Genomic DNA, 26,821 nt, shown 5'->3' on the forward strand with positions numbered 1-26,821 from the left:
ATGGCTTTTATTCACAGCTTCTCAGAAGAGTGTACAAAATCCGAACTAGACCTGTTCCAAATAGCCCCTACACAGACCAGCATTGAAGGGAGCGTTTATGTGGAGGTGCCTCCGATGACAGCGGTGACGGAGACTTCATCGTTGGAGTTTTTCATTGTGGGGAATGGGGAGGATTATATGGATTTAAACACTTTACTATACCTGAGGTGTAGAATTGTAAAAGAAGATGGCGGCAACATTGACAGGCAGGCCGAAGTGGCGCTGGTGAACTACCCGATCGCTTCCATTTTTAGTCAGTTGGATGTGACCCTGGGAGACAAACTCATCAGTCAGAGTAACAACTGCTACCCCTATAGGGCTTTCATCGAGGCGGTGTTAAACTATGGCGAAGACATGCTATCCAGCCAGTTCTCTGCAGGAATGTTTTACAAAGACACTCCTGGTGAACACGACTCAGCGGACCTGGACGGGCACAACCAGGGGTTTATTAAAAGAGTGGGGCTGACTGCTGAAAGCAGAAAAATAGAACTCCTGGGTCATCTCCACGCAGACCTCTTTTTTCAAGAAAAACTACTGTTAAACGGTGTGGACATGAAAATTAAACTCACTCGGAGCAAAGACAGTTTCTGCTTAATGACGGACGATGCCAACGTATGCTACAAGTTGAAGATTTTGTTGACATCGCTGTTTGTAAAGAAAGTGAGACACCCCCAGGATATAGCTGGGGCATGCCGATGCTTTGCTTACAGCCACAGCCAAGTACCCCGTGGACCATGTCAGTATGAATGTGTTTAGTCTCCCTGTGGGGAGTCACGTCAGTAACCAGGAGAACCTATTTCTTGGGCAACTACCGAAGATGGTCGTAATAGGCCTGGTGGACAACGACGCTTTCAGCGGGACCTTCGGCAAAAACCCGTTTAACTTTAAGCATTATGACATCAGTTTTTTGCTATTTACCTGTCGGGCTACCAGATCCCTGCAAAGCCGTTTCAACCAGACTTTCAAGAAGGAAGCTGTGTGAGGGAGTACATGAGCCTGGTGCATGCCAGTGGTAAGCACATGAAAGACAGAGGGCTGATAGTCAACAGAGAAGACTTTGCGAGGGGCTACACGCTCTTCGCCTTCGACCTGTCCCCTGACCAGGAATGCGGCGAGCACTATTCCTTGATCAACACGGGGAACCTTAGAGCAGAAGTTCGGTTTGCCAAACCCCTCCCACAGACCGTTAACATGATCGTATATGGTGTTTTTTACAATATAATTGAAATAAATAACCAGAGGAATGTTCTGTTTGATTATATGTGACATGGACACTCTGCAGTTAACACGGTTGCTGTCTGCTGACCCCGCCACCCGTAGGGTATTCAAGGGAGTGTTTCCTTGTGACCAACTTCCTAAAGCGAATCAGTTACAGAGACCCGCAGGGCTGGTGGTCAACACGGACCCTCACGACCAACCGGGAGAGCACTGGCTAGCTTTGTACCTGCCAGAAGAAAACCACATAGAGTTTTTTGACTCCTACAGACATCCGCCAGACCATCCCCGATTCCCCAAGGCAATCATGGATTTTTTAAGAAAATGTGGCCCTGTTATGACATTTCAAGCAAAACAAGTTCAGCCCCCGGACTCTGCAACCTGCGGATACCATTGTGTGTGTTTTTGGTGCCAGCGCTGTAAGGGGCTAACTTTCAACCAGATTCAAGAACTCTATTCCGATGATTTGCTAAGGAACGATCGAATGGTACTGCTTTTTGTAAAAAAGAAGCAGTACATGCCACGGCTTGCCCCCCAGTTTTTTTATCAGCCCCAAACCTGTGTGTCATGTAGTAATTTTCATGGGTATGTTTTTCAATAAAAAGATACCCCACTGAGGGGTTTAAAAGAAAAAAGACCGAATCAGCTTGTTTTTTTTTTTTAAACTGCTCTTATTTTTATAAGGTGAGCCATGCTACAGAACTAGATTGTCTCTGCTTTTTAGAAGATCTTCTGGAAGCCTTGGGGGTATGTTTTAATTCCGTAACGGGGCTGTGGTTTTTCAAGTGGTCCAATGAGGCCCTGTTTCCAGGGTTGCCAACAACCGTGGAAGGGATATTTAGTTCAGCCAGCGCCTTCAGAAAGACATCCCAGCCTTTAGGGGTGCGTGCAGATGGTAGCGCATGGATTTGTGTGATTCCTTTCACCAAGTCCAGCATGTTGGAGCCTGGGATAGTTTCCCCTTTGTAAACAAAAGCCCCCTTTTCATTCCACGAAGAAACAGACTTGTTTTGCATCATTTTGTTTAGCACTATCTTTGCAGGGTTCTTAAATCTGACAAACTGTCCAAGACTTCATGATACACATTGTCTGGAGCTGCAGAAGAAGGTGCTTCACTAGCTGTCTCAGGTGCTGCTGTTGGTGGCGGCGTTGGTAACAACAGGCTCAGATGTCCTTTTTCAGCTTCCCCCTGTTTCACGTGAGTTAGATATTTTTGAAGCAGTGCGGAATATTGTTTTGCCTTTTCATATTCCGTTAAGTCCCTTCTCTGTAAAACATTCCGCATGTCAAGATCTAAGGAACTGAGGGCTGTAGTTCTGATGTTTTCTTCTCCCTGGGAAGGATTTTTCAGTTGCTCTAGCTGGTGGCTAGGTACAAGGAACATTTTTTCAGCGTGTTCCATCATCGGTTTCATAAAAGCTCTGCGACTAGGGGAAGAGCGATACTTAACAAGGGCGTTAGAAACCCTCCAGACTGATTTACCAGCTGCTTCTTTTTTCTTATTGATACCCGTTTATTACTCAGTTTTTTGATGAGCGAGAAGTTTTTTCTCAGTTGAGAAATCTGACTGCCGGATAAGGGAATGTTACCTTTTAAAGTGTTGAGTGCAATTTCTGAGATAGCCGAGACCAGGTCGTGAGGAGCCGCGCACAGAATGGCTTTTCTCTGTCGCGGCGGGGCCTTGATAAGCAATTGCAAAAGGGGTAGATTTCTTCTCACGCAGTTAGACATGCTGCCATGCGGTGGACGCACTTACAATTGAAGGGCGTTGGGGTTAACTCACTTGCTTTTGTAAAGGGCTCCAAGTTTCTTTTTTTTCATAGTGTAGACAACCGACCAGTCTGGTGGGAAAAGCCCTGTCCTCAATCTGTAAGACTCAGGCGTGGAAGCATTTAAGTCTACTAACAGATAGCCATAAGGTTTTGCTGTCGCATCCTGAAAACTCTCTAGAAAGAACTGAATGTTTCCAGGGTACATCTGACGCGCCAGTGTAACGATCTGTAGTTTGTCCCTGGGGTTTTTGAAGAGCACCATGTATTTTGCGTTTAAGGTAATGGTGCGATTGGATTTTCCCTGGAAGAAAATGTTCTGTGTGATGAAAAAAATACTTAAATTACGATGATGCACATACTTGGTAAAAACATCAGCGATCTCAGTGCTGGAAGAAGCAGAGGCCATGAGGTCATCCATGATAACAAGATTCACTTTATTTGGGGGTAATAATTCATCATCATTAAACGTCACAGGGAGCCCCTCCATAAAATGTATGTGGGGGTACTTCTGAAGGAGCTCCTTATACATAGGCTACCAGCATGCATAACACCATACAATATTTTCAGGAACGACAGAGAGCACAGTACGCGCGTGATCCAACATATTTTTTATAAAATACGTTTTCCTGCAGTTGCTTGGGCCTGCTAATATGGCCAAAAAGGGGTGTTTCTACTGCACATCCATCTTAATACCCATAAGGTAGAGTTCTGGAAGTCTTTCAGAAGGACCCTCTTATCATATACGACCCTTAGCGTCTTCTTCAGACCGCCTGTTTTGATACGCCACTTTTTTTTATTTCTCAGAATGCCCCTCTGCTGCAGAACAATTTCTTTAGATCCCGTTCCATAGTCCAGAACCAGTTGTTTCAGACTATTGAAATGGACCCTTTCAGAATTCTGTGCGTGGAGCGTAATGCCCTTCACCCGCATGTAAGACCTCGCTGAGGACAGTCTTAGGCCGTAGGTCTTTGGACCAGCTGACACAAACTCTGTGATGCACTCATTTGGGGGTATCTCGTTTGTCAGATCCCCTAAGTAGTCTCCTAAGGGGGGACGCCAGTCCCCCTCACGATGTACAAAGATCACAGAATCTGTGTCGTGGTACAAGCACCTGTCCTGTAACTTGTCTAGCAAGTTGTAAAGCTCTAACCATGCGTATGTGGTTGTAAAAGCCCCTATTAGTACATTTGTTCTCAAGCCATTTTTTTTTTTTGCTTGCTCAGAAAGGAAAATAAAAAAACACTAAGAATTGCCTTGGTTAGGAGTAGATTCATTTAGGGCACCCATAAAGAGAACCGGATTTGAATCAGAAGACAAAAAGATTTGTATTTTGTACTTTTAAAAATTAACAGGAAATGAAAGTCTAAGATTATTCATCTTTCCATCTTCTTCGTCCTCAGACATTTTCAATCTAGAAATTATAACACAACAGGAAAAAAAGCTCAATCAAAGTTTTTTCCCATTTCACCACACCCAAAGAGCACATGCAGAGTGGAAAATACAAACCTTGAATAAAAGCAGTCTATTAAGATTCTGACACACAGATAGATAGAGAGAAGCAATATTTAATTATATCAGATTCACAGTCACATAGAACACATGAAAAAACATTCTCACCCCTCCCCCCCAAAAAAACAACAAACACAGAGCTTGCACCTGCAGTGCTGAAAATGGTACAATCATACAAAATTGCGCAGCCAGTGATATAGGTGTAAGATTTTCTTAGACCAAGAATGCCCCAGAGCACATGCAGAGAGGAAAATACAAAACTTGAATAAAAGCAGTCTATTAAGATTCTGACACACAGATAGATAGAGAGAAGCAATATTTAATTCTATCAGATTCACAGTCACACAGAACACATGAAAAAACATTCCCACCCCCTCCCCTCCCAAAAAATCAGAGATTTAAAACAATTTGCACTGGCCACTTGTAAAGTGTAAAGACACACAGCCCCCATTAAAAAAGAGAAGCCTCTGCTGACAGCCCCCCCCCAACACACACACAGGGGCAAGTTTCACAGAGTCACACAGACATGCTGGCTGGCATAGTACAAGAAAACCAATTCAGGCCAAGAACACTGGGGAGCATGACCGACTCTGTCCCTGAATAAATGCAGCAAAATTTAAATCTAACAGTCACACAGGCCCCTGCAGTGTTGGAAAATGCTCAAAACATTCCACCCCCCCTCCAAAAAAAAAAATCAGAGATTTCAAACAATTTGCACTAGCCACTTGTAAAGTGTAAAGACACACAGCCCCCATTAAATAAGAGAAGCCTCTGCTGACAGCCACACACACACACACACACACACAGAGGCAAGTTTCACAGAGTCACACACACAGACATGCTGGCTGGCATAGTACAAGAAAACCAAATCAGGCCAAGAACACTGAGGAGCATGACCCCCTCTGTCCCTGAATAAATGCAGCAAAATTTAAATCTAACAGTCACATAGGGCCCTGCAGTGTTGGAAAATGCTCAAAACATTCCACCCCTCCCCTCCCAAAAAATCAGAGATTTAAAACAATTTGCACTGGCCACTTGTAAAGTGTAAAGGCTCACAGCCCCCATTGAATAAGAGAGGCCTCTGCTGACAGCACCCCCCCCCCCACACACACACACACAGGCACACCACCATTGCTCAGCTGAAAAATGTTCAAAATTCAAGACAGACAGACCACCTCATGCCAGAAAAATCTGGCTAGGCTGTCCCATAGCCCTGTATGAAAGCAGCAGTTTTTGAATCTATTACACAGACACACAGAACACATGAAAAAGCATATTCCCTGAATAACTTCCAGCATATGGAAGTTTTACTCAGACCATGAATGCCCCAGAGCACATGCAGAGTGAACAAAACAAACCCTGAATTAAAGAGAGCCTATTAGGCCTCTGACACACACACACACACACACACACACACACACAGAGGCAAGTTTCACAGAGTCACACACACAGACATGCTGGCTGGCATAGTACAAGAAAACCAAATCAGGCCAAGAACACTGAGGAGCATGACCCACTCTGTCCCTGAATAAAAATGCAGCAAAATTAAAATCTAACAGTCACACAGCACCTGCAGTGCTGAAAATGGTACAATCATACAAAATTGCGCAGCCAGTGAGATAGGTGTAAGATTTTCTCAGACCAAGAATGCCCCAGAGCACATGCAGAGTGAACAAAACAAACCCTGAATTAAAGACACCCTAATTGGCCTCTGAGACACAGATAGATAGAGAGAAGCAATATTTAATTCTAACAGAGTCACACAGGAACACAGAACACATACACACCCCACACATACAAATTCCAAGGCAAGGAGAGAGAGAGAGAGAGGAAAATGCTTACCAAAAGAACTGCAGCCTTTTTTGGGGGGGGGGGAAATGTACTGACACACACAAAACGGTGTTCCCTTTTATAGGAAAAATCTCTGTACCCCTCACATCTGGACATTCCAATTAGTTTTTCTTCCCAGGCCCATACAATAAACAAAAATGTTGGTAAGTTAGTATGTTTTTTTTTCACACCATAAATCTTAAAAGAAGTCACAGGTGTTGGATGTTATACACGTAAAAAACAGACCCCAAATTCTCTTCCCATGTCAAAGATTGATATATTTCCAAACTATCAGAATGTTTATTTTACACGTGAAAAACAGACCCCAAATTCTGCTTCCCATGTCAAAGATTGATATATTTCCAAACTATTGGAATGCTTTTTTACACATAAAAAACAGACCCCCAAATTCTGCTTCCCATGCTCCTGGTTTGGAAAAATAGCAGATATTTTTTCCCCCATATCGAACAGATTGTGTGGTCAGTTTAGACATTGGGGTAATCCTGAATGAGCAACTTCTTCTTCTGTTTTATTCTCACATTCCCCCACCCAAAAAGCCTAAATTCATTTGAATGAATCTCCCCAGAAAGCAACAAACACACAAGACCTTGTAAAGAATTTGATTTTTTATTTCCATACATAGATACATACACATAGAACAATAATAAGCAACCCCTCCCTCACATCCCTCATGTCTTCTACTTTATGTTCATTTTCCCTAGCATGCTTGCATGCAAGCCCTGTATTTATTTTTTATTTCCATACATACATACACATAGAACAATAATAAGCAACCCCTCCCTCACATCCCTCATGTCTTCTACATTATGTTCATTTTCCCTAGCATGCAAGACCTGTATTTTATTTCATACAATCAGATATTAATAAATCAGCCCCACCTGCTCATCTCAGATAAAACCAGTATGCTTTTGCTTTGACCACTCTTTCAACAGAAATCAAAAATACGCGATCTTCATATCTGATCATTTTCTCATTTGCTTTGATTGGCTCAGAATCAGATTCGATTTGATGACGCATGTGCATAAGGATTACTGGAAAATCCTGTTTTATTTCCAGACACCCCAGTGAAAAATCAATGCAGAGGTCGGTATGCACCAGGCGTGCAATATCAATTCTATTCATAACTCTGCACATTTTCTCTCTTATGAAGTCCTGAGTCCATTCCATACATTCATGAGCACCCTGGGCTGGATCCTTTTTTCTACACCCGTCACACAAATTTTCTAGAAAGTTGCTCACACAATACTTCACAATGGCGTACAGGGTTGCTCTCAGCACACTTTTTGTGATTCTCTGCCTTGTCTGTGATGTCAAATTGTTATGTCTGTCCAGCAGGAGAACCCCCAAAATGTTTCATAATGTTTTGAAAGCTTCTTGCTTCTCATCCAATGAAATAGCCTACAGAAAAAAACACAAATAAGATTTTTTATTTTATTTTTACAAATCAGTCAACACAGACACATGTGTACATGCATGCACTAATGCGCAAAGAATTACCTTTGCCACTGGCTCATTCTCTGCATCAGTTTCATGAGGTATGGGTGCATCTTCCATTGCAAACTCGTAAACCAGGTTAAGAGATGGGAACGGCAACACGTCTGAAGTTTCATCATCATCATCATCACATTTGCGTTTCTGCTTCTTCATAGGTGCTTGCGGTAGGGTTTGAGAATCAGTCAGTCTGACAGGGGTCTACATCCTAGAAGGCGGCATGTTCATTCTCTTCTTCGGGGCTCTCCATCTTGGTCAATTCCCTAGCAGGGGATTCGCACTCCAACTGGGGAGTCTCCATCTCAGAAGGCGGTGAGCTTTTCAAAGGGGATGCCATGGCTGCAGCAAGCTGATCGGCTTTCTCCCTCCCCCCGAAGGCCAGGGCCTTAAATACAGGGGCATGCCAGGGCCTGTTCCCATTCCCCATTGGGCCCTGCGGTGGTCTGTGAACTACGAATCCCATTCCTATTGGTCAACAGTGATGGGACGAGCTGTTTGAGGGGTCACATAAACCCCTTTCCAACACTTTATTGGCAGGCTCCTTTTCCTGCCAAACCAAATGTCGGGGTGCTACAAAACCCTTCCCTAGTAGTCGAGGGGAACATGGAGAGTTGTTTGAGGGGTTACATGAACCCCTTTCCAACACTTTATTGGCGGGCTCCTTTTCCTGCCAAACCAAATGTCGGGGTACTACAAAACCCCTCCCTAGTGGTCGAGGGGAATGGGGAAAGTTGTTTGAGGGGTCACATGAAGCCCTTTCCAACACTTTATTGGGGGGCTCCTTTTCCCACCAAACCAAGTGTCGGGATGCCACAAAATCCCTCCCTAGTGGTCGACGGTCTTGGGGAAAGTTGTTTGAGGGGTCACTTGAACCCCCTTAGAGGGCGAGATTTCTGGTTAAAAAGGGGCAGGACTTCCGCTGTCAAAGTTAGTTTGAAATGAAGTATGTACTATATACTACTGTTTTGCTTTTTTCAGCCTCTAGTACTAGAATTGGGCAGCATTTCATAGCAGGTATAGAAGGAAAAGGCCCCTAAATAGCAACAATATACAATGACATCCCAGAAGTTAAGGTACAAAATCATTAGAAATCATATATAGACAGTGCTTTTTTTGTGGAAAGAAAGGTGCAGGAACTCACAACTTGTTAATATTTTATTTATTTATTTATTTATTTATAAACCATTTTTTATTGGAGAAATAAAATATTTTTATGTGCTTCCCCCCTAAAGATGAACTTACTTCTGAGTAGACATGCATAGGATTGGGCTGTCAATCTCCACATCCCCTTCCCCATAGCTACTTTTTCTACACACGTGGAAAAATACTGTATAGGTGCACTTGTAGCGTGTAGTATGTAGTGTGGCACTACTTTGAGGAGAGGAAGCAGTGAATGGATTCCAAAAAATGGCTTACATGAGTTCCATGTAGTAAAATTACTCTAAGCAACTGTGGGAGTAAGAACAAAAAAGGAATTCTTACATGAGATGGGTCCTTAGGTGCACATAGAAACAGCTACTTTTGCAAACAAGCGATTAAATATGGTTTAATTCAGGTATCAGAATACTCTGTGTCTTTGGGAAGGCGCTTGGCATGCAATTGTATGTTCTCTGCTGCCCTGAGCAGCTGCTGTGCATTGCTGGAGAGGAGCTGCAAATGCTGGCTGGTGGAGAGCATGCTTGTGGGGGAGGACGAGGAAAATCTCTGGCAAGGCTGGACAGCATGTTGTACACACGTAGAATCCCTTTTCACCTGCCCTTAGCATGTGAAAACGGGTACAGATATATACCTCTGCCAGGATTAAGAGCCCAATCCTAGATATGTCTACTCTGAAGTAAGTCTCGTTCTAGTCAATGGAGCTTACTCCCAGGAAAATGCCTAGGATTGCAGCCTAAGAGCCCAATCCTATGCATGTCTACTCAGAAGTCCACTTTAGTGAATGGGGCTTACTGTGATAGGATGGCAGCCTTAGAGTACAATCCTGTGCCTGTCTCTTCTGCCTCTGTTTTGCTCCCCGCCCTCCTGGAATGCCTCTGAAGGGGAGGGGCCCCTGCATAAAGGTGCTGGAACTCTGTCCCCCCACATTCCATTAGAAAAAAAAGCCCTGTATATAGATATGAGTGTAAATGACATCTGATATGAATATATATTTAAAATTTTTAAAGCAAATATCTTAAAAACCTAATCTGAAACTAAATAGGCAGACAATACCATTGAACGGATGCACTGAAAATTAGTGTATTATAGTAGAAGCCACTGAGCCACATATGAAGACACATATGAGATACAACCAGTTCAGTTTGTATTGTTCCTTCTAAACTGATGCATTTTGATCTTTGAAACTAAAGTAGATCAAATATGACGAAAATGCTAGCAGATAAAGAACAGTTTGAGTTATTTTTCATCCTTTTTTGGTGGGGGGGTCCTTCACTTAGATCAGTTTGTGGGTGATACCCATCTAGGCCCCCAAACAGGTCCAATAACTGGCATAACACTTAAAAACATAGATGATGCAACCACCTTATTGCTGCTAAGGAGGCTGGGATCTGGTCAATGTTTAGATGGGAAATAATATCTCAAGTCCCATCTATCCAACCAGGGCCATTATCACAGGTAGGCCCTTCCTGAGCATGGGTTTTTGTAGGGATACCAACACTTCAGGATTGAGCTAGACCAGGGGTGTCCAAAGTTTTTGGCAGGAGGACCATATCATCTCTCTGAAGTGGCTAAGTTTGCAGATGACACCAAACTTTTCCGAGTGGTAAAGACCAGAAGTGATTGTGAGGAGCTCCAGAAGGATCTCTCCAGACTGGCAGAATGGGCAGCAAAATGGCAGATGCGCTTCAATGTCAGTAAGTGTAAAGTCATGCACATTGGGGCAAAAAATCAAAACTTTAGATATAGGCTGATGGGTTCTGAACTGTCTGTGACAGATCAGGAGAGAGATCTTGGGGTGGTGGTGGACAGGTCGATGAAAGTGTTGACCCAATGTGCGGTGGCAGTGAAGAAGGCCAATTCTATGCTTGGGATCATTAGGAAGGGTATTGAGAACAAAACGGTTAGTATTATAATGCCGCTGTACAAATCTATGGTAAGGCCACACCTGGAGTATTGTGTCCAGTTCTGGTCGCCGCATCTCAAAAAAGACATAGTGGAAATGGAAAAGGTGCAAAAGAGAGCGACTAAGATGATTACGGGGCTGGGGCACCTTCCTTATGAGGAAAGGCTACGGCGTTTGGGCCTCTTCAGCCTAGAAAAGAGACGCTTGAGGGGGGACATGATTGAGACATACAAAATTATGCAGGGGATGGACAGAGTGGATAGGGAGATGCTCTTTACACTCTCACATAATACCAGAACCAGGGGACATCCACTAAAATTGAGTGTTGGGCGGGTTAGGACAGACAAAAGAAAATATTTCTTTACTCAGCGCGTGGTCGGTCTGTGGAATTCCTTGCCACAGGATGTGGTGCTGGCGTCTAGCCTAGACGCCTTTAAAAGGGGATTGGATGAGTTTCTGGAGGAAAAATCCATTATGGGGTACAAGCCATGATGTGTATGCGCAACCTCCTGATTTTAGGAATGGGTTAAGTCAGAATGCCAGATGTAGGGGAGAGCACCAGGATGAGGTCTCTTGTTATCTGGTGTGCTCCCTGGGGCATTTGGTGGGCCGCTGTGAGATACAGGAAGCTGGACTAGATGGGCCTATGGCCTGATCCAGTGGGGCTGTTCTTATGTTCTTATGTTATGTTCTCTGACACTGTGTCAGGGGCAGGGGGGGAAGAATTAATTTACATTTAAAATTTGAATAAATTTACATATGATTACATAAATGAATATATTAAAGATGAACTTATATGAATAGATGAAGGACTTGCAATAGCTCAAGGCCTATAAAAGGCCTTGCACAAAGCAAGGCCAGCCTTTCCTTTGCTGCTGCTGCTGCATCACAGATGTGAAACAGCAAACAGTGGAGGAAGCCCTTATTCCACAGCTCACGCGAGTGGTCAAACAGTTGCCCTCACACTGAGAGCAGTTGTGTTGGGCCAGTGTGGGCCCCAACAAATCTCTGGTGGGCCAGAGACTCATTGGAGACTGGGGGCTCCCTGAGGGCCGCATTGAAAGGCCTCGAGGGCCGCAAGTGGCCCCAGGGCCGGGGTTTGGGCACCCCTGTCCTAGACTCTTCAAAAATTAGTATCTATCTTCAGATGACTACTGAAAGCTGGAGATTTTAACAAGACCTCCAGAAATTTCCAACATTTCATGTAGTTTGGAAAAGAAAAATCCAGTAATCGTTTGTAAGAGTTGGTAACCCAAAAACTCAGGTTCCAGATTGAGAAGTGCTGAACATGGAACAGATGGACTAAAGTTCAAAATGTATCATTTATTGAAAGAAAAGGGCATGAAACAAAATTTGGGGAAAGGGTGAGTATTGAAAGGACAAGCAAGCTGATGGAAATTGACTGAACTTGACTGGAAAGCATAGAGAAAATTTTTTACCAAACTGTCTACAGTAACCAGTGTTGCCCACCAGATGGAACAGGGTTGCTAATCAAAACTCTTAGCCCAACAAACCCATCCATGTATTAAAGCTCAGAGAAGTTTTCACACCAGCTAGAGTCACTTAGCAGACAAAGGAAAAAGCTTTCCTTGACACAATCTAACTAAACACCCTCTCACTTAAGCTACTTGCATTGCTCAAGGAAATCTTAGGCCTTGCACTCACAGGTGAGCAAGCAAGTGCTGTTCTTTGAGCTCCCAACAAATGGATCACTTAGGCAACTAATGAAGACTTTATGTGGGCTGGGAACTTTATAACTGTGAGTTGATGATGTCATCAAATTGTCTGATGAGAGGAATAGAACACATCTGGTCACTCCATCCCACCTATCTACCTCTCTTGATCTAGACCAGGGGTGCTCAAACTTTCAACTTTAGGGATCCTGTACCTTTAAATCTGTGTAGGAGAGATAATTTCAGCAGGTGCAGCTTGTCATCTGTGGGATGACAAGGTGCACCTGCTGAAATTCTCTCTTCTATACACTTGTTAAAGGTCCAGCATCCCTAAAGTTGAAAGTTTGAGCACCCCTGATCTAGACTGACAGATTTGGCTGCCCAATTTCTAAGATCATGCCAATTCTGGAAGGAGAGTAACCATTCCAGACAGGGAGGAAAACCAAATCCACTTTCAGCACAGGTTTGGGGGGAAATGGAACTTCCAGACAAAGGATTCCTAGAGACATTCCCCCCCCCCCCCCAACATGTTAAAATCTCCAGAATTGTTTTTAGTAATCACTGGAGATTGATTCTGATTTCTGGACACTGAAGGTAAGGGCTACCTTCCTGGTTAGTTATTAACACCAGACAACTATCTTCCTGTTTAATTAGCTAAAGAACTGTAATTGAGGCAGCTGCTTGTAAAACATCCCTGTGAAGTTGCAGTGGGTACTAGCAAAAATTAACAGCAAATACCATAATCAATATTACAAATATACCCAGACCTCCCATTTAGAACTAGGCCAAGGAATAAGGAACAGGTAACAATAAATCAGTCTGATCCTGGATACTTTAGATGATATAGTCTAGGGCACAAGTGTATTACAAGACTTCCAGTGCAAGTCTATATGTGTCTACTCAGAAGTAAGTTCCATTGAGTTCACTTGGACTTACATTCAGGTTAATGCAACTTCAGGTAAAGTTGTTTTGGGCTCCAGGGAGTCTCTGATCCACATAGTGTTCCATTGCCCACTTTACAAGGAGTCTAGATCTATGTACTAAGAACTTGTTTTTGTTAATCACTCCGATTGTCATGATGAATTGAAATTACAGATATTACTTACGAATGAGAAAATGATAAAACCAATGGCTGACTTTTTATATGAGATTTTAACTAAACGGAAAATGGAGGGAAATTTTATTTGAATGTATATTTATTTCTGTTCTGATGACCTGCTGGAATGTAATCTTTGGGTAAGTTGCTTAGGCAACTGTCAAGTTTTATGCCTAATAAAGGTTGTCTGTCTGTCTGTCTGTCTGTCTGTCAGAGTCACTGTGGTGGGACATTTCCTCTCCCATTTCCTCTCCCTCTCCTATACAGTATATACAAGAACCACCACTTGAAGAGTTGTTCTTAAGCTGAAATCCTATACACAGTTGCCTGGGAATAAGACCTGCTGGAAGCGTGACAACACAAGAGCTAATTTGTATGGATATGTATGTGCTCATCTCCACCAGTATGGAGAGCAGCCACCTATTCAGTTCCCAGTTTAAATATTTTATTTGCAGATCCTACTTTGACTATACTTCTCAGTAGGTAGTCTTCCTTTTATCTTACGTCTCACTGTCTATGAGCAGTTGCTCCTCTTGCTCTTATTTTGCAGCACATACATGTGTCACGTTCTCCGAACCCTGTTGTTAAGTGATTCCACTGTTATGGAAAAAAATGTATAAAAGCTTACTTCAGTGGTAGTGTCCTTAGATAGCCCAGAGGTCTCTTCCGGGTCACATCAGGCCTCCACTGACCTCAGAATGGCCATCAGGAGCATCCAGAAGCTATTTCTGGTTTTCAGAAACAAACCAAAAGTAGTTTTCTGAAAACCTGCAGTACATAAGAACATAAGAAGAGCCCCACTGGATCAGGCCAAAGGCCATCTAGTCCAGCTTCCTGTACCTCACCAGATGCCTCAGGGAGCACACAAGAACCTGCATCTTGTTGCCTATTCCTTGTACCTTCTGACAACACAAGGAGTCTTCTGAGGGGTAATTCTGAGGCTGGTGGAGGCCTGACACCATCCGGAGGAGACCTCTGGGGCCTCTAAGGACACCACCAGCATCAAGGTAAAGGGTTTCATCTGCTTTACAGTAAACCAACAACATTGTATGGGTGATCCATCATTGGTCACAACTAAATGGTGCACACCTGCATATAAAAACAGTCTGTGTAACTTAGCACCACTTTGAATTAGTTCCCCCCCCCCAATAGCACTGTTTACAAGGCCACTGAACACAAAGGGGATTACTTCTGAGTAGATACAAAAAGGCTTGCATTATAAGTTTAGTTAGCAAGATAAAAGTTAGTTTCAAGATGTTTCACCTATTTCAAGATTTAGTTTCACCTATTTCACGATGAGCTTTGCAATGAATTTCTTTGACTTTGAGCATTGCTGTGAGACACTAGTTACATTTAAGAGAACTGTGATATCAGGTAGACTTCCAGTTCTTGGTGCCTTTGAGTCAAAATGCTGGTATACATTCACAAAGCTCTAAACGCTTAAACTTCCTCTGTGACATCTCACAGGATCTGCACCTCTGAAATGTTGTCTGAGAGGAATACTTAAAACATATTGTTAAGGTATATGGCATATTGGTATGCGCAAGACGGCATCTTTTCCTTTTTAGACATGAATAACTGTTATGAATGCACAGATGAAAATTATCCAAACCAAAAAGGGGATGCATGTATTCCTAAGGTTGTGGCCTTCTTGTCCTATGAAGACCCTCTGGGGATCAGTTTGGCTTTTTTTTGCTCTTTGCCTTTCTATTGTCACAGCTCTGGTGCTAAAAACATTTAAGAAACACCATGACACGCCCATCGTCAAAGCCAACAACCACAGCCTCACTACACCCTCCTCATCTCCCTCCTGCTCTGCTTCCTCTGCATATTCCTTTTCATTGGACAACCCAGGACGGTGACATGTCTCCTCTGACAAGCTGCTTTTGGCATCATCTTCTCAGTGGCTGTTTCTTGTGTGCTGGCAAAAACCATCACGGTGGTTCTGGCTTTCATGGCCACCAAGTCAGAAAGTAGGATGAGGAAGTGGGTGGGGGCAAGACTGGCCTCCTCCATTGTTCTTTCTTGCTCACTTCTTCAAACAGGCATTTGTATTGTGTGGCTGGCAACTTCTTCTCCTTTCCCAGATACTGACAAGCATTCAGTGCTTGAAGAAATTGTACTGGAATGTAATGAAGGGTCCATAACTATGTTTTACTGTGTCTTGGGCTGTATGGGCTTCTTGGCCATTGGCAGTTTCTCTGTGGCTTTCTTTGCCAGGAAACTACCTGACACCTTCAATGAAGCCAAGTTCATCACTTTCAGCATGCTGGTCTTTTGCAGTGTTTGGCTCTCCTTTGTTCCAACCTACCTGAGCACTAAGGGGAAATACATGGTGGCTGCAGAGATCTTCTCTATCTTGGCCTCCAGTGCTGGGCTGCTGGGTTGCATCTTTTTCCCCAAATGTTAAATCATTTTGCTGAAGCCTGAGCTAAATAACAGGGAACAATTGACAAGAAGAAAAGACTGAAGTATTTTATAGTCTTTTTGATATTGTTTTGACATCAAGAACAATGTGTGTCTGTTGCAGACCTACCATTGGGTTCTATGGGGCAAATGCCCCAGGTGCAAGCCTCTAGGAGCCACAGAAGCCTCTCTGAGGCTCCGGACGGGGTTGGCAACTGTGATTCCGGTTTTCCAGAAACACAGTTTATAGCATTGGGGAACCTCAGAGATGCTTCCCTGCCACCCTGAGTCGCATGAGGCTCCATGAGCCTCTGGTGAGTGGGGGGGGGATGGATTTTCACATGGGGGACCTTTGCCCCGGTGACAGGACATGGTGACGGCATCTGGCCTGGATGTCTTTAAAAGGGGATTGGCAAGTTTTTGGAGGAAAAATCCTTTATGGGTTACAAGCCATGATGTGTATGTGCAACCTCCTGGTTTTAGAAATGAGCTATGTCAGATGCAAGGGAGGGCACCAGGATGCAGGTCTCTTGTTATCTGGTGTGCTCCCTGGGGCATTTGGTGGGCCGCTGTGAGATACAGGAAGCTGGACTAGATGGGCCTATGGCCTGATCCAGTGGGGCTGTTCTTATGTTCTTATGTTCCTGTCGCTTCTGTGGGCAACACAGGTCAATGGTGTGCCTTACTGGCTCAGTGTGGCCCAAAAGAGGCCTCCCAAGAAGGCCTTGCAGTGTGAGAATAAGCGTCATGATGCAACCTACTGTGAAGGACAGTTGCTGTGCTGGAATGTTAGGGAACCACTGCCATAAAGTATTATTCTTTGGTGTCCCGAACTTGCTGTGGGTCATTCTAAGCCTACATGTCCCTCACTCTTAAACTAAACAGATGTTGACACTTCAGAACCAAAAATCATGTTTTCTTCATCAATTCCACAGGGAGTACCAATTATGAACTAACAGGTGGTTTTTTGTTTTTTTTTTTGTTTGTTTTTTTTGGTTAATTATCTTAACAGACTGTAATTAACTCAGGTACTCATTAAAAAAAAACTCTATGAAGTATCCGTTGCAGCTAGGAAAACATTCAGTAAAGACAGGGATGGATATGATAAATATTCCCAGAACTACCATTTAGAACTAAGCCAAGAAACAGGCAAGGAACCATCAGACGTATCTTGGGTACTTTAGACGCTACATTCCAGAGTCCAGGTATTCTAGGAGACAAAATACCATTCATTTTGGGAGAGGAAATACAGAGACTCTACTTAGAGGGTGAGGAGCAAGTCCTGTGTTTAGGGATGCTGGCATTTGTGTTGTTGTTGCTGGAAGTGCTGCTTCTGTGGGCCTGCAAGGCTCACATTGGTAAGTGCCAAGTCCGTGATCCACACCCTCCACTCCACATGTATCATCAGCCAGGAGATCTCATCATCGGAGGCGTTGCTTCTCAGTCCTTCATTATTGCCGATTCAATAGACTTCACCGAAGAACCCCCACCAACATTACTTGAACACCTGACGTAAGGTTTTCTTTGTTCTTATATCCATATATTTCATCACTTGAATGCTCAGACCTTAAGAGCTGCTTCTAAACATTAGTTGATTTCTTTATATAACATTTTATTTTTTTCTCTCACTTGTTTCTCTTCTTCCATCAAGTGCTTTCTCACATCACATCACATCCACCAAACAGACAGAAAGACTGACTGACTGACCCAACCCAAGATTACTACATAATACTGTTTTTTGTAGAGCAGCTTTCAGGAAGAGGGTCCAGCGATACCTTTCTTTGACAAAGATACTACCAAAACTGTCCTTGCAGTACTTTTCCCTGTTGCAAGAGGGTTCATTCTCTATATTTTTTTGCATATTCTGTAGTACATATACCAATGCTGATTTATATATGAGTCACTGTGAACTGAAGGTGACATGGGCTGAACTGCAGCTCTCTATGCGAAGGATGTGATCAACCACTACCAGGGTCTTTCCTCAGCCATTTCCCTCCAGCTTGACAATGGGTTTCCTCCTGTACACTCTTTTGTGGCTACCTTGAGGACATACATTTGTTCCATACACAGTAGATTTTTCCAAGTCTATTTGTATTACTTGTGCACCTTGTTCAGCTGTGGGCTTTATAGAATCATTTTTTGAACACTCATCTCGATATTTGAAATTTAAATATTTGAACTTTTTAAAAGAGTGAACTTGATCGTATTTCATGTGAAGTACATTGTAATGGTCTTTCGTGTCATCATTCCAATCACCCTGATCATGTTAGCATCTTCTTGACATTTGATACCAATAGGGATTGGTTGCTACTTGCTGTGTTTCATGACATCTTCTTGTGCCCACCTCTTTCTAGAGCAACACCACAACTACACAGTGGTCTAGCTGAAAGGTGAAACACGTGCTGTCCTTTGTATGATGGGGCCTACACCATCAAAGGCAACGCATATGATTTTTTTAAAAAATGTTTCAGCACATGCAGTAACCAGTTTCAATCATTCTATTATGGTTTGGAACACTGTCCTGATAAAGAATGAAACTCTCATTCTAGGACAATAACAAAACATTACCAGCACATCCTGGCCTTGGCATTTGCAGTGAAGGAGATCAATGAGAATCCCCACATCTTACCCAATGTCACTTTGGGATTCCACATCTATGACAGCTACTTCAGTGGCAAGTGGTCCTATCATGTCACAATGCTGCTTCTGTCTTCCCTGGAGAGATTTGTCCCCAACTATAAATGTGACATGCAGCACAACTTGATAGTGGTCATTGGGGGACTGGACTCCCAAATCTCCCGTCATGTGGCAAGTGTCTTGAATATCTATAAAATTCCACAGGTAGGATACCTTGGTCTCTCTGCTAACAGCTTGCGAGAACTTAATGCTTCATTCATATGTCCATTATTATTCCAGACTTCACTTTGTGGTTTGAGGATGTGAACCTGTGAATCAGAATAGAAGGGAAAAAAATGTGCAATGAGGATTCAGTCTTATATTTTTCTGGGTAGCTATGGAATTGAGGAAGTCATGCATTTCTGCAGCATTAAGGTCAATTTCACTGAAACATGCCAATCAGTGCTTTGTGCTTGTGATTTTCAATAAACCTTTAGAAAGCAAGGATGAGTGATCTTTTGAATGAAGGAAACTGTTTGAATAAAGATCATTTATTCAATGAGGTGCATTGCAATCACTCTGTTTCAAGATTCCAAACCTTGGGGAGCCCTGCGAAGGGCTTCACTGGGCTCCCTGAACCTCCTGTAGCCTCCAGCAGCCCTCACTGAGTCCAAGAAAGTGAAAGCACCCCCACTACGCCCCCTGTTAGGGATGCAATCCTGGGGATTGCTTCCCTGCCTCTCCTCTTCTCCCACACCTTAAAGGGACAGGGGAAGCATTACACTAGTTTGAGAACCACTGCCCTACTGGATACAATGAGATGTACTTCTCAGTAAGCATGGATATGATTGTGGGGAAATGTGCGCGAGAACTTACTGCATTGTGAACATCTTATTCTCTTAATGCGGGATTAACCAGGGCCCTCGTGTGCACATGCGAGTTGCATCAGTCGCAGATTGCAAAGTGCCCAATGTGGCAGAATTAGAACACCTTTCACTATAGACTTGCCACCCCCATTGCAAGCAACAATGAAAGCACCCCCTTCTTGAAGCAGATTATTCTCCACTTTACTATGCTCCTCACATGCAGTCATCAGTCTTTGAAGTTCTTCACGTCTAGGTATAATGACATCAGGTAAGGACCATGGGAAGGGTGTTGGAGTGTTTGTATTTGAAGTGCAGCTGGCATTCTATGTTATGCGGCTCCTGAATCTTGTGTAGTCTATATGGAATTTGAGTTCTGAGCAAGTAATATTTTGGTCCCACAATATTCTTAGTGATGTCAGGAAAGCCACTGTTCTCTCAGCCTCAGATACTTGACAGTAACAAGAGAATAATAAAGACAATGCTCTCTACAGAGTCGTTTAAAAAAATAGCTGAAACATAGTGTACGTGAAGAGTTTTGGATTCTTGAAAAAAGTCATATAAATGCTATTATTATTTTCTCTCCTGCCCCCGCCTGGTCATTTTTCATTAGATAATCTATGGCCCTGCTCCAAAGATGGCTGATAAAACCCCAGGACTGCCCTTCTTCCAGATGGTCCCCAAGGAAGCCCTTCAGTATGCAGGGATTATCTCCTTACTTCTGCATTTCAGCTGGACGTGGATTGGACTTGTTACTGTGGAAAATGAAGACGGAGAAAGATTTGTGCAAATGGTGGCTCCAGTGTTTTCCCAGAGAGGCATCTGCTTTGCCTTCATAGAACAAATACCCCGAATGACATTTTTCTCTGAAATAAGTGAGATGTTCCAACGTGGGGCAAAAATCCACGATATAATCATGGACGCTGAAGCAAATGTAGTTGTTATCTATGGAAAATCGAATTCTATGACAGTTCTGAGATGGTTGCCATATCTATCAGAACAGGAACACATGACAAATAGTGGAAAAGGTAAAGTTTTCCTACTGACTGCCCAGATAGAGTTTGTACTGAATCCCTACCAAAGGATTTGGAATGCAGAAATATTCCATGGTGCAATATCCTTCACAATGCACAGCACGGATCCACCAGGATTTCACCAGTTTCTTGAGAGCAGAAACCCATTCAGCACCAATGGAGATGGCTTTATCCGAAGTTTCTGGCAAAATGCATTCAACTGTGTCTTCCCAGATTCAGACCAAGGCACAGTGAATGAAGGTATTTGCACAGGGTATGAGAAGCTCAGAAGCCTTCCGGGACCTTTCTTTGAAATGAGCATGCTTGGACACAGCTACCGTGTCTACAATGCTGTCCATGCTGCAGCCCGTGCTTTACATGCCATGTCCTTATCTGGACTCCAGTATAGAGTGCTGGTGGATGGAGGTGGACAGAAGCTCCAGAATCAGCAGTTGTGGCAGGTAATGGACTCCTCCACCTCATGTGGTAAAGCACCATATATTAGCAATTACTGCAGCCACCATATCTAAATGAATTGCCTCCCCAAATTCTTCCTTTCTCCAGTTACCCATGTTATTTCTGAGCACTTCTAGGTTGAAATGCAGAATGGATGCATCTGAACATCTGTCCCTGCTTCAGTGTCCCTAAAGTTCATGTCATGTAGTGTGGGACCTCATTGCCCCTCCCCATGATGAACCTCTCCATGATTCAGGTGATACAGAATAAATTACATCATACACACAGCCTCAATGCAGTGGCATCACTAGGGTTGCTGTAACCCTCATTTATTTTATTTATTTAGATATATAACAGTACAGATCACTCAACGTATTAGTAACTAGCAAAATCCAGTGACCAGAGTGGCTCACCTGCTGTGGTCTGCATCCCTCACACACACCCCTAGCAACACCACTGCCTTGCTCTCCTCCCTCTTCTCTGTGAACTTCACAAATGAGCTGTGTTCATTGTTCAGTCATGTTGGCAACCTTCAGTCTCGAAAGACTATGGTATCGCGCTCTGAAAGGTGGTTCTGGAATAGCGTCTAGTGTGGCTGAAAAGGCCGATTTGGGAGTGACAGTCCCTTCCACACCGGGAGCAAGTGCAGTCTGTCTGTCTGTTCATTGTTCAGTAAATCTGTGATTTTCTTATTATGCCATGTTCCATCCTGCGGGCTCTGGGTCACTAAAAACAAGCATTGCTTCCATCAGTCTTGGCCTGATGGAAACCTGATCATTCTGCATATCACCAGAGAAGACTTGAAAAATCATTGACGTTAATGAAGAATATGAAATTCTGTATCCCAAGTCCTTTGAGTAATCATTCATATAGACAAAAGTGATATAAATAGAAGTACATAAGCTGATTATCTCCAACTTCCAAGTGCAGTCTTTCTATACTCTTGTTTTTTCCTTTCTCCATCTAGTTCCTGAGAACTGTCTCATTTAACAACAGTGCTGGGGACAAAGTCACTTTTGACCACAATGGGGAATTAATGGCTGGATTTGATATCATCAACTGGATTATTTCCTCCAATCAATCCTTTCATAGGGTGAAAGTTGGGAGTGTGGATCCCCAGGCTCCTCCAGACCAGGCATTCACCATCAATGAGGATGCCATCACATGGCACAGATGGTTTAACCAGGTAGGATGATGTTGTTGGCAAGTTCAAGAAGACTACCTGTGCTAAATGAGCTTTAAATAAGTTTCTTATTTGATGTGTAACATTACTTTCAGTGAATTGGAACCTCTATAAATAGGAAGAAGGTTAAGAATATTTTTATTTACCTTTCCATAGGCCACCTAGTCTCCTAAGGCAGAGGTTGTCAGACTGGGGCATCGCAATGCCCCAACCTGAAGGCCCTGGCCTCTTTGCCCTTAAGGGGTGGGGTGGAGGCAGCCAGGAGGCAGGGAGGAGGAGGCAGCAGCACGATCCCCAGGATCGTGCCACTCAGGGGGCTGCAGGGGCTTGGTTGCACTTATCACAGCCTCCTGCAGCCTCCTGGGGGTGCGGGGAACCCTGTGTGGCTTCCAAAGTGAAAGTGGGGCAATCGCACCCCACCTCCACTAAACCAGAAGCAGAGCGTGATCACTCCACTTGCACTTCTGATGAGGCTGCAGGGACTGGGGTGCACCCACCAGTCCCTGCAGCAGACTTCCCGGGGTGTGGGAAGCCCTGTGCAAGCCTCTGCAAGGCTCCCCAGGTCAGCAGCAGTGAAAGTGGAGCGATCACGGTCCACTTCTGGTTTTGCAGAGGCAGAGCGCGATCGCTCACTTTCAGTGCTGCTTTCCTGGGGTGGCTTGCAGAGGCTCATGCAGGGCTCCCCACACCCCGGGAAGGCTGCTGCAGAGACTGGTGGGTGCACCCCAATCCCAACTGTTTATAGTATACCAAGTGGTCCATATTGAGTCCATTCACATATTGCTAAGATGCTTTTGTGAATATAAAAAGGCTCCAGAAAGTTAAGGATTTAAAGCACATTTCCCCCATGATTCTCCATCTCATCTTTCACATATGTTTCAGGTTCAACCTCGTTCTGTATGTAGTGAGAGCTGCCATCCTGGATTCAGCAAGAAAGTGAAGGAGGGGGAACCATTTTGTTGCTATGACTGCATCCCATGTCCAGAAGGGAAGATTTCAAATCAGAAAGGTAAGGAATAGACTGCACCGAAGTATCAAATGAAGTGATTGTATTCTGGAGAAATGTGCCTATCAGATCAGGAAATGCTAGGGTTAGTTCCACCTCCACTGGGAATGATGCTATGCTGGACAAAATAAAGACATTTGGTCTCTCCCACTATACCTAAGACACCCACCATCTTTGGAATGGTCCAGTCCAGTTAGCAGGAAGAGTGCTAATGAAGAAGAAATAAAGTGATGTCTCAAGTAAATGTACATGTATGCACATATGCATGCATTGCTACTATTTACCATTAATAAAATTATATTTAATTTTGGGGAAAAAAAATGTTATAAAGATATAGGGTGGTTTTGGTGAAATCCCAAAAGACAATAGCAGGAATGGGAACTTGAGTCAGGTGACTTGAGTCTGAGACTCAAAAACATGTGTTTTTTGTTGACTTGTGTACACTCGAGACAGATGTGTCAATGAATCGGCACTGACTCGAGTCTGAGGCCACTGACTCGGAAATGAGTTCTCACATGTGCAGACTTGAGTCTGTCTATGTCAGGGTGTGCTTGCTTACACTCAGCACGTGAAACACCTCATTGAGCCATAATTCAGACCAGGCAAGCAGCAGCAGGAAAGCTCCAGCCAGGAGGCAGGGAAGGGTTAATCTTTTTCATCAAACAGGAAGCGAGGAGGGAGGGAGCTTTCTTGTCCATCTCTGAAGGAACCAATGATCACTGGACAAAGGATGGGTGGTCTTTTTTTCTCTCTGGACAAGGGAGGGCACGAGGAGGAGCCCAAGGAGGTTCTTGCCTTAGGATTGGATGGAGGGGGGAAAGGAGGTGGGAAAGCCAGAAAGCGGTTCCTCATGGCTCTGACCATTGTTATCTGGGAGGAAGAAGCTGCCTCATTTTCACTGAATGACAGGCAATGGGACTACTTGTGAGTACAGCTGCAAAGAATTGAGTTGTGTTCTTAACATAAGCCTCCCAGCTGCTACCATGGGACCCACTTGCTGCTTCTGTCCCCTCCCACTGTCCATCCTGCCCTCACTTACCTTGCTGATCTCCTACTCACCTTGACACCTCCTACTCCCTTTTGGTCCATTCCCTAGCATGCCTGACCCAAAAGACACTGAGTCACAATGAATTTCAGGGGGCAATTTCAGGGGGCAAGTCAGCAAAGGGAGCACATGAAGACTTGTGCATGAGTCAAGTTGGGGGGGGGGGTGGAGACTTGAGTCAAGTCCTAAGTATCACCAGGATGCTGAGTTCCCATCCCTGGATAATACGTCTCTCAAGGGTGAAGTTGAGCTCCTTTGCTCATTGCAGCCTGTATCTCATGCTTATCCCTGACTCAAAGTTGGTAGTACTGCATCATCAAGCTGGTACTGCGGTCATTAATACGTAGAGGTGTGTGCACGTGGAAAATGCGCAATGAAGCAAAACAACATAAAAATAATTGTAAAAAATGAAATCAAACACTATTTCAGAATAAATGAACTAACACAAGTTCTTTTGTGCTTTCCTTCATCTCCCCTGCTTTTGTTGTTGTTGTTGTTTAAAACTCATTGTGGTTCATCTCCAATGGCACCAAGAGACTGCAGAGTCAGTTTCCGCTGTGTGATCTGACACCTCTGCAATTCTATGGTGCTTTGGGCCATCACAAAACACACCAGGGTGGCCAAGGAAGGAGCAGGCAGCCAATGGGAGCTTTCTCACCAGGCTGCCAGCATCTCCATCAGAGGCTTCCTCGCCCATCTCTTCCCTGCAGGAACAGATCTGAACATCTGAGGTTTCCTCAGCCTACCAGGAACACAACAGCAAGGATTTCACCTTTATTAATAAGAAGTACCCTCTGAACCTTTCTTCTTGCCTTAGCAACCATCATTCATGAGTTTGTAAACATGATAGTTGGGCATTCCAAAGCATTTTTTAAGGCAGTGCATTGTTAAAGCAGTACATTAAAGCTGGACACTAGATGTGCTTAAGAGGACTGCAGTCTCAGGTGACTTTCCAGATCTTGGTGCTTACAAGCCAAAGTCTTGATTTACAGCCCAGTCTTATGCCTCCCGGTGCCTACTGGAGCAGCTGCACCAAAGTGGCTACCACTTTATCCTGTGGGCGCCAGGAAGCCACCAGGAGTCTCTTTGGGGGAAGGAGACTGTTGTCCCATTCCCATGAGAAGAGCCCCAGTCCTAGAAATGGGTCTCCTTGTGCATGTGCCGGTTATTTTGCTGGCACAGATGCAAGAGCCAAAGTGTTGGACCTTCCAGCCTGACACACACTTCAGGATCTGGTGGAGCAGGTCTGCCCCAGTCCCACCCCCTTCTGCCCCAGTTTCTCCCTCTGCCCCACCCTCGTTCCACCCTTTACCTACCACCAGAGGCAGCACTGCCACCTGGCAGTCTCAATGACCGCCAGCAGCGGTGTGTCTGTTGGTGCTGGGCACAGTGCTCCCTACTCTCCAGGTACCATAAACGTGTTTTATGGCATGTTAATGGCACCCAGCTAGGGCTCAATGTCAGCACTAAGTAAGTATAGACTTGGACCCTTAGACCTGCAAGATAGAATGCTATTGGTCAGAAGAGAAAGAATTTTGGTATTTTGTTGAGTTTTATGGCATCAATGGTACAACTTATGGTACAATCAAGACCACATTTTTTCCTTTTTAGACATGAATAACTGTTATGAATGCACAGATGAAAGCTATCCAAACCAGAAAAGAGATCTATGCATTCCTAAGGTTGTAGCCATCTTGTCCTATGAAGGCCCTTTGGGGATTGTTTTGGTCTTCTTTGCTCTTTTCCTTTCTATGATCACAGCGCTGGTGCTAGGAACATTTGTGAAACACCACAACACTCCCATCGTCAAAGCCAACAATCAAAACCTCACCTATTCACTTCTCGTCTCCCTCCTGATCTGCTTCCTCTGCGTATTGCTGTTCATTGGACGTCCTGGGGTGGTGACCTGTCTTCTCCGACAAACTATCTTTGGCATCATCTTCTCAGTGGCTGTTTCTTGTGTCCTGGCAAAGACCATCATGGTGGTTCTGGCTTTCATGGCCACCAAGCCAGGAAGCAGGATGAGGAAGTGGGTGGGGACAAGACTGGCCACCTCCATTGTTCTTTCTTGCTCACTTCTTCAAACAGGCATTTGTATTGTGTGGCTGGCAATGTCTCCTCCTTTCCCAGATACTGACAAGCATTCAGTGCTTGAAGAAATTGTACTGGAATGTAATGAAGGGTCCGTTACTATGTTTTATTGTGTCTTGGGCTATATGGGCTTCTTGGCCATTGTCAGTTTCTCTGTGGCATTCCTGGCCAGGAAACTACCTGACAGTTTCAATGAAGCCAAGTTCATCACTTTCAGCATGTTGGTCTTTTGCAGCGTTTGGCTGTCCTTTCTTCCAACCTATCTGAGCACTAAGGGGAAATACATGGTAGCTGTGGAGCTCTTCTCTATTTTGACCTCCAGTGCTGGGCTACTGGGTTGCATCTTTTTCCCCAAATGTTACATCATTTTGTTGAGGCCTCAGCTGAATAATAGGGAACAACTAACAAGAAGAAAATATTGATGCATTTCAATGT

At 44.0% G+C, this 26,821-nt stretch overlaps 1 protein-coding gene across 1 annotated transcript; it reads left to right on the forward strand.

Moving 5' to 3' along the window:
* Positions 1-26,808, forward strand: LOC136653401 (vomeronasal type-2 receptor 26-like). Its single transcript, XM_066630304.1, has 8 exons — positions 1-699; positions 943-1,236; positions 17,522-17,625; positions 18,663-18,954; positions 20,647-21,066; positions 22,029-22,247; positions 23,127-23,253; positions 25,907-26,808. Exons 1-8 carry the CDS (start codon positions 1-3, stop codon positions 26,806-26,808), a joined length of 3,057 nt encoding a protein of 1,018 aa, XP_066486401.1.
* The last annotated feature ends 13 nt before the right edge of the window (positions 26,809-26,821 follow it).

This window comes from Tiliqua scincoides, chromosome 5, assembly GCF_035046505.1.
Source record: "Tiliqua scincoides isolate rTilSci1 chromosome 5, rTilSci1.hap2, whole genome shotgun sequence".
Taxonomy (NCBI): domain Eukaryota; kingdom Metazoa; phylum Chordata; class Lepidosauria; order Squamata; family Scincidae; genus Tiliqua; species Tiliqua scincoides.

Excerpts from the sequence above, each read along its gene's own strand:
- LOC136653401 (XM_066630304.1), top strand. The coding sequence starts at position 1 with ATGGCTTTTATTCACAGCTTCTCAGAAGAGTGTACAAAATCCGAACTA. Across the intron at positions 700-942 it reads CATCGCTGTTTGTAAAGAAA|TTTTTTGCTATTTACCTGTC; the intron begins GTGAGACACCCC and ends TTATGACATCAG. Across the intron at positions 23,254-25,906 it reads GAAGATTTCAAATCAGAAAG|ACATGAATAACTGTTATGAA; the intron begins GTAAGGAATAGA and ends TTTCCTTTTTAG.